Source organism: Hyla sarda, chromosome 2 (assembly GCF_029499605.1).
Source record: "Hyla sarda isolate aHylSar1 chromosome 2, aHylSar1.hap1, whole genome shotgun sequence".
Taxonomy (NCBI): domain Eukaryota; kingdom Metazoa; phylum Chordata; class Amphibia; order Anura; family Hylidae; genus Hyla; species Hyla sarda.
Genome location: NC_079190.1, coordinates 389,716,115 through 389,725,042, shown reverse-complemented (window position 1 = coordinate 389,725,042; position 8,928 = coordinate 389,716,115). Strand labels below are relative to the sequence as shown.

General features: G+C 39.5%; 1 protein-coding gene across 1 annotated transcript in view; it reads right to left on the bottom strand.

Annotated features, from left to right (window-relative positions):
- Nucleotides 1-2,691: 2,691 nt before the first annotated feature.
- EIF1AX (eukaryotic translation initiation factor 1A X-linked) overlaps nt 2,692-8,928 on the bottom strand; it is a gene marked incomplete in the record, with an annotated part of 6,927 nt that continues 690 nt past the window's right edge. The window contains 4 exon segments of the mRNA XM_056558620.1: nt 2,692-3,878; nt 5,750-5,841; nt 5,923-6,004; nt 7,709-7,759. Of these exon segments, the coding sequence (XP_056414595.1) occupies nt 3,873-3,878; nt 5,750-5,841; nt 5,923-6,004; nt 7,709-7,759 (231 nt within the window).

The window sequence follows — 8,928 nt, the reverse complement described above, 5'->3', positions numbered from 1 at the left end:
GATCAAAATGCTCATTCAGCCTTTTGAGCATTCAGCTCTTTCAGGGCATGCTGGGAGTTATAGTTTGACAGCTGGAGGCACACTGGTTGGGAAACACTGCTCTAGGAGTTTGCCGTGGTTATTCATTAGACCTTCACCACCTGTGGATGACACACACATCTTCACATATTTTTGGACACATGCATGTGTGTGTATAGGTGGAAAGTGCGACAGATACAGCATTGCTGCATTCTTGAAAATTAAGTGACAGATGTTCAAACCCCCATCTTATACATAAATGTTAATCCAATTAACATGTATGGTGGCTGTGTTCCGACTATGAAGCGAGCTGAAGAGCTGAGCGAACTTGATAAGTGGATGTCAGGGTTCAGCTATAGAAGCAAACCTGTCAGGGTAGCTAACCCTGCAGCAGGATTGGCCAGTTTTCAAAGGTCTCTCTTCCCCAAATCTCCCCTGATATGCCTCCTATTCTCCATTTAGTTGCCACCTCTCCCCTACTGCCTGTCCCACAACCTCTCCAGACATTCCTCCTGCTATACTGTATGTATGAGATTTACTAACCTGCCAGACAGCAAACTGTAAGCAAAAGACAGTACAGCAGGAGGGGTGTCCAGGGAGGTTGTTGGGTGGGCAGAGGAGGACCAACAAGGTTAACAAGCAGGTTTACATGCTTTATTTAATTATTGTTCTACTTAAAAATATAATTACCTTTTTAAACAAAATAAGTATGTCCTGTATAACTCTCCCCTTTTTCCATATATGGGACTGTATAAGGACTTATTTTTTGCACCGTGACTTTTTTTTTGCCCTTCTGCGTATGTGACCCTTTGATGGCTTATTTCATTTTTCTGGGATGTAATGTGACTAAAAAGCAGCAACACGACCATTAACATTTCATTAGTTCGGACATTTACACACTGCAATACTAAATAGGTATGTGTGTATATATTTTTTTTTAATACATACTTTTCTTTAAAATGAGGAGGAGCATTTTTATTAGGGAACTTTACAATAGATTGCTTTTACTGTTCAGTGCTATGCATATCAGTAATATTGGCGACCTACTTCCCTGGTCTACTAGAAGGCAGTCCAGAGAAGAGGATCACCGGAGCCAGACAGGAGACTGGTGAGAAGACCTCTGGTGGCTATTTTGACTCGTTGGACCCCCACAATTACTCCGTGGGTGGTCCAATGAGCGCATAATTTAAGATTTTGACTAACAATCGAATAGAGCAAAAGCTCTAAGTTTGCTACTACTGTAATCGTATTGACCCATAGAAGATAACAGTCAGTTTCACTGTAAAGTCCATTTTAGCACAAAATCGATGGCAAAAAAAAAAAAGTATACACACATTTTTTAATATATATATATATATATATATATATATACACACACACACACACACATATATATATATATATATATATATATATACACACATATATATATATACACATATATATATATACACATATATATACACATATATATACATATATATATATATTTTGGGGCAAAGTTTACATTTTTCCCAACTTTGGGGCTTTTGTTTTATACAGTGCTCTTATATGTACAAAAATGACATCTTTATTCTGTAGATCCATATGATTACACCGATACCCAATTTATATAGGTTTTGTTTTACCACTATATTATTGTTAATTATAACTTTTTGTAACAAAATTTGTATGCTTCAAATTGTCCTCTTCTATAACTTTTTTCCCATATATGTGGCTGTGTATGGGTTCATTTGTTGCCATGTGATCTGTAGTTTTTATCAGTACCATTTTGTTTTGATGGGACTTATTGATCATTTACAAGAAAAAATTAAGAAAAAGTGAAGTGACTTAAATCATTAATTTTGGACTTCGTTATTTTTTTTACATTTACGTCACTGACCGCGTGGTTTCAATAAAGTTGTATTTTAACAGTTTTGATATTTTTTTACATTTACGCCACTGACCGCGTGGTTTCAATAAAGTTGTATTTTAACAGTTTTGATATTTCCACATGGTTATTTACATTATATTTGAAAAATTAATAAAGGGGTATTTAAACCTTTTAGAAAAAGGGATTATTCAAATTTGTATTTTCTTTTTACATTCTTTTCACTAATTTTTAGCCCCATACAAGACTTATCTGCAATATTTTGACTGCAAACGCTAAACAATGATTGTTATAGCACAATAATGATCAGTGTTATCTGTACTCGTCTTACAGAGTGCCAGACAGCAAGCATATAAGGGACATTAGTCCTCTCTGAGTTCACAATGGTGGTCCTAATCAGCCCACTAAGCTAACTGGAAAAAACGGAATTCTGGTACTGTTAGATGCCACAATCACATTTGTTAGTGGCATCCAAAGGGTTAATCACTGACACCCTGAAAGGTGATGTCTGGCATTAGCAATAGGCCCTCGCTGCCGATAGCAGCCGGGACAAAGTGGGTATGAAGAGAGTGCGTTCTGGGTAAAGGAGTTAGAATACGGACACCAAATACTACTTATAAACTCAGTTGAAATTCTTTTCGTATAGATTTACTGTACTGTAATTGCAGTGTTATGCCCAAGATCATGCCTTGTGAGAATGCTTTAGAGCAAAAAATAAAAACTATTTGCTTACACAAACATCTGTATGAAAAGATTTCTAACAAAAATAAAATTGTAATATGAATGCACAATTACTCATCTACTCCTAATGTATTCACAAATCTTTATTATGTTTTTTGGATGTTTTTCCCATTCATAAGTTGCATGGCATCTTTCCATTATATTTTGGGCAAATCAAGCAAGATTAGGAAACATATGCTCTTTTAAGTCTGAAATATCAATCTGTACACAATTCAATTCACATACTATACAATATAATGCAACCCAAGAGAAGCTTGCACACCAAAAGGGCCTAGGGAAAGATAATAAATGTATAATATCAAATTGCTGTAGGTCTGTAGCATATAAACTGGCTCAGTTAAATTCCATTACCGATCATACACACGGTAAACCAAGTGAGATAGTGCTAAATACAATTTTATCATCTAACATGGCGGGAACACATTCCAACATTACTACCTTTAGATAAGGCTTATGTGATATCCTAATATTTTATCATATAAGCCTCCTCTTGAAATGTGTGAAATATGATCAAGCATTAAACAGTCCAAGAATCACAAAGAGCAACCACAATACAAACCGATAACAAAGGCTCTCTTTTGGTGTGCAAGTCATCTAGTGCATGGTAAAAGCACTTTCTGTATAGTAAAAAATATTTATATAGCTCTTAAAAACACAAGAGAAACAGGTTAGGCATTTATTGGAGGACAAAAAAAAATGGTATTTAATTAAAAAAGTAAACAAATAAATTGAGAGGGGTATTCAGTAGGTAGGCCTCTCCACAACAGTTTAAAACAATTGCAAAGAGGCTGATGAATCAAAGGATGGACTGCACTTCAGAAGGTGAATAAAACTGGTCACATGGTAAAACGTGAGAAGCGTCGGTCACCATCTAGATTGATGTCTTACACCGGAGCCAAATAAATGAAGGTGTCCAGTAGAGCCACTGAACCACCCACCTAAACTAAAAGGGTGGGGTTTGTTCAATTAGGTAACCATGATAAATTATAAGGGGGAAAAAAAAAATGATAACCAACTCGAAGGCTGTAAATTACCATCTTTACGGGCAAAGAATAGTTTATACCTTCAGGTGTCTCAGAACATGCAGCATTGTTGACCTCTACTGAATGAATATAAATACTTTAAAACTGAAAATACATTTTGTTGGAGCCAAGGGAGATATTTATCTCAACAGGAGGACTTCACTCAAAAACATCCAACTAGAACAATCCGCAGTAATTGGAATGGAAGAGAGGTTTCTGGGTCAGATCTGAAAAGTCAAGCACAAGGTAAGATTACTCCAATTGTTCTATTTCAGTGTAATATATAATATATCTATTAGGGCTGGGCGGTATGACCAAATCTGCCTATCACGGTATTTTTGTAACTTTCGGTGGTTCCACGGTATATAACGGTATTTCCTCCCCCCCTGCAAATTAATTATCAGCCCAGCGCTGCGCTATTCTGCCCCGCCCCCCCCCAACAAAAATTAATTATCAGCCCAGCGCTGCCCCCATCGGGGTAAATACTCACATGTCACCCGCTGCCCTCCTCGTGCTGTTTGTTTCCACCGCCGGCGCAGACACAAGGTAAACAAAATAAACTCACGCATGTTCCGACGTCGGCCTTACGCTAGGGATGGGAACGTCGGACAGCCGTCAGCCTATCACCGGCCGCAGCGATGTTCCGCCTCGGCCGCTGATAGGCTGAGCCCACTGTCATGTAAGAAGCTCTGGGTGGCTTCTTACATGACAGTGGGCTCAGCCTATCAGCGGCCGAGGCGGAACATCGCTGCGGCCGGTGATAGGCTGACGGCTGTCCGACGTTCCATTCACTAAGAAGCAGATGAGGCCAGTACCGGACCAACGGGAGGCGAGTTAAAGTTTATTTTGCTTATTTTTTGCAACCCGGGCATAGGGATACCACACAATATAGAGCAGTGGTCTTAAACCTGCTGACCTCCAGATGTTGCAAAACTACAACTCCCAGCATGCCCGGACAGCCAACGGCTGTCAGTGCATGCTGAGAGTTGTAGTTTTGCAACATCTGGAGGTCGGCAGGTTTAAGGCCACTGGTATAGATTGTCAGCGCCGGCAGCCGCAACAAACATGAGGATGAGGAGGGCAGCGCATGCGGGTGACATCAGTATTTACCCCGATGGGGACAGCACTGGGCTGATAATTGGGGGGCAGAACAGCGCTCGCGGGTGACTTGTGATTAGTTCCCCGATGTGGGGACAGCGCAGCGCTGGGCTCATTCATTCCCGAGGGGGAGGGGCCCAACCGGTATTGCGGTATGGGTTAAAATTCATATCGTGCAGCACAAAAATGTTATGAACCGGTATACCGCCCAGCCCTAAATATATCGCAAATCATTTCTATTAGAGAAAAAAAAAAAGGCTAGGACCATAATCAGACACAGTATTGCCAACAAGTTATGGTTAATCACTAGCATAATATAGTTGGCTGGCATCTAACCTACAGGATTCCATCAAGAGAATAAAAGGACTAAGCGCCCTTGCGTTATTTTTATTTATTTTTTATTATATGGGGTTATTTACTTTGGAGAAAAGACATCTTAGGGGTGATCTAATCATAATGTACAAATATATGAATGGAGAGTATAGAGATCTTTCTAGGGATCTTTTAATACCTAGGCCGGTAACAATGACAAGGGGGCATCCAGCTGTTGCAAATCTAGAATTCAAAGCATGCCCAAAGAGATAGAGAAGGTTTCACCATCATGACAAACTCCTTACTGTAAGAGCAGTGAGACTATGAAACTCACAATGTTGTGATGTCTGGATGTTTTTCTGGAGAAATATACTATTACAAGTTATGGAAACTAAATTTAGGGGAATAGAGCGATGATCCAGGGATTTATTTAGATTGTCATTTTTCTGGATGAACACAGTAGCATTATAGGTTGACCTTGATGGATTGGTCTTTTTTAACCTTATGAACTATGTAACTATGTCTGCACCCCAGACAGCAGCTCTGTTTTGAAAGGCAGCAAACTAGATTTGCCTGCAAAAGCTTTGAGAGATCAGTCATCCAACAATTTTATTCTTAACCCAAGTCAGCAGTTATTCACCTCACTTTAAATTCCATGACCTCCATTAGAATATAATAAGATACTTACATCATCAATATCTTCATCATCATCTCCAATGTCATCAAATTGGATTTCATCATCATCACCAGGGCCAAATGTGTCCGTTTCATTAATTTTAGCTAAAGAGGGAAACAAGTATCTTAGTACTGTATTCTGTAAACTAGGCACACTGCAAGAGAAAAGCTTCTTGGTTCCATTACCGTGCTCTGGTAGTTCACCATATGCCTTCAGACTTCTGGCTTCATCTGCATTATATTTTAGGATAACATCTGCTTTGTTGTCCTTGGTGACAGAAAGTAAACCATTAATCCTCACAATTACATAAAAACAAAACATCTATATCTAGGTATATAACTTTCAGACCCAAAAACATGCTTGCTCTTGGGTTAGGTGCACTGAAGATTTAGAATGCAGAAAATCTGCATCATATTCCAATAATGCTAATGTGAATAAAAATAAATAAAGAATTCATATTCTGAGCAAAAAAAATCTGCAAAGAATCCAAGCAGGAATTATTCAGTGGTGTGGATTTTAAAGGGGTACTCCGGCCCAAAGACATCTTATCCCCTCTCCGAAGGATGGGGGATAAGATTTCTGATTGCGGGGGTCCCATCGCTGGGGACCCCCGCAATCTAGCATGCAGCACCCACCTGTAAGAACTGCCGGAAGCACTGGAGGTTCTCAGTCTTTTGCCTCCCCACCACGGGGACGTATTATTGTGACGTCACTACTCAGCCCTCGTGTGACATCATGCCCCACCCCCTCAATGCAAGTCTATGGGATGGGGCGTGACGGCCCAGCGATTCCGGTAGTACCCCTGCAATCAGACATCATATCCTTTGGATAGGATAAGATGTCTAGGGGCCGGAGTACCCAATTAAATCGGCACCATGTCAATTCACTGATCGTAAGCTCTGGCAAGCAGGTCTCTCACTCCTCATTTCAATAGTTATTGTGCAATATTGGAATGTCTGGTCTGTGTCTTTATTTGTATCCTCAAGTGTAAAATGCTCCAGAATTTGTTGGTGCTATATAAAAAAAATATATATTATTTAATTTACTTCCTGCATTGTATATGACCCATGTGCAAGTAGCCCATCTCCCAGAAAGGTTACAAGATAGTGAAGAGGACTATCAAATATGTGTTATTAAACCTCTTTCGATATTCAAGTATTGCCTGATTTGTGCCTTTAATAATTCAGATTTTTCTGTATGCAGCTATACAGATTGTGTTATTACTCCGGCACATTTAACGTCATACACAAAAAACACCTAATGCTACAGTTGACCTTGCGTGCCAGAAAACACGGGATAAAAATCAAATAGTCCCAAATACCCCAAACCGGTAATAAAATTACAGATCATTGTTACTTAAAAAAATAAAATATGGCAATGTATGAACAAAATCAGGCATACTTAAACATATTTCTGCAGAGCATATCAAGGAACTTGGCACCAAGCACTGATATTAGTTTTTGGTTTTATCATCGTTCTATTCATTCATTAATGGGGTACTTCAATGGAAAACTTTTTCCCATATAAACTGGCTCCAGAAAGTTATTCAGATGTGTAAATTACTTCTATTAAAATCTTAATCCTTCCAGTACTTAGCTGCTGTATGCTCCACAGGAAGTTCTTTTCATTTTGTATTTTTTTCTTTCTGATCCCCACAGCAAACCTCTCCTGCTCTGGACAGTTCCTGACAAGGATAGAGGTGTCAGCAGAGAGCACTGTGGTCGGATAGAAAAGGACAGCTCCACTTCCTCTGTAGCATACAGCAGCTGATAAGTACTGGAAGGATTAAGATTTTTTAATAGAAGTAATTTACAAGTCTGTTTCATTTTCTGCAGCCAGTTTATATGAACAAAAATTGTTTTCCACTGGAATACCCCTTTAATACATACAGCACTAGGCCAGGCATTCAGCTAGGTGACTATTTTGCAATTAAATTAACTCTTTACTAAAATAAAAAAAGAAGGCACATACTTGATAGTCTCGCAAGCCAACCAATATAATGTCCGACGTGTTTATCCACACCTAATGGGAGAAAATAAGTGTTTATATGCTGTTGAAGTCTCATTTCGTAAACTGACCCTAGTGAAAGGGATTTAAAATGATTAAACTTTTCCTATAAGCACTAAAAACACTCACTTTCTTTAAGCTTGAAAGGGTTTGCCAACAAACACTCCTGACTGCTGGGACCCTCAGTGATCACTAGAACGGGAAACAGTCTTTCCTGACAACAGAAATCCAAGCCTCCCCTTCATTTGTATTCTGCTATCTTGGACAGTTCCTGCACACTACAGCTGCTCTGTTCTCAGGAGAGACTTTACTTCTTGTTCTGAAGATCACAGGGATCTGACTGCTGATAACAGGGATCTGACTGTTCAAAAATGGCAGCTTTTAACCCATTTAGGACAGGTAACCCTTTGCATCCTGGTACTTAAAGAGTACCTCTCATCAACTTGATAAATGTTAAAATCCTCCCAGTTCACTGCACCATCATAATAAACCACCCCCTGCCTTTATTTTTATTATTTTTATTTTAGTTTTCCACCTTGATATTGCTCTGTGTTTTCTGCTCAGTCTCTGGTTCACAGACTGAGAAGGGGCGTTCCCCAGCAGGTGTAACATCATCTGAAGCCATACAGGGGAGAACTTCCCCCTCACTCTGCAACCAACTGCATATGGCAGTTAAGTGTGAGAGGAGCTATGATTGGCTAAGGTTGGACACACCCCCTCAGCACTCTAGGCTGCATTTTCTGTGTTTGGACTTCTGCCAGGCCAGCAGAAGTCCAGAGTGTTGAAAAGATGGGAAAAACTGTGTTCTGGACAAGTAGGGAGACACCTAGTGGCAGCTTGTTTAAACACAAATAAAACATAAAATTTTTTTTTAAGTACATTAGAAATTTTTTATTTACCATAAGGAGTGCAATAGCAAAAAAAAAAAAAAAAAGTTTTAATGAGCATGCCCATTTAAGGACCACGGGCATACCTGTACGTCCTGGTCCAGTTACCGGGGTTTGAAGTGCTCACGAGCTGAGCACGCTTTATACCCGATACCCGGTGGGTCCCGCTTGCTGTCAGCAGCCAGGACCCATGATTAACCCCTTAAGGACCAAGCCCATTTTCACCTTAAGGAGCAGGCCAATTTTATTTTTTAGTTTTCGTTTTCTTCCTCCTCGCCTTCTAAAATCCATAACACT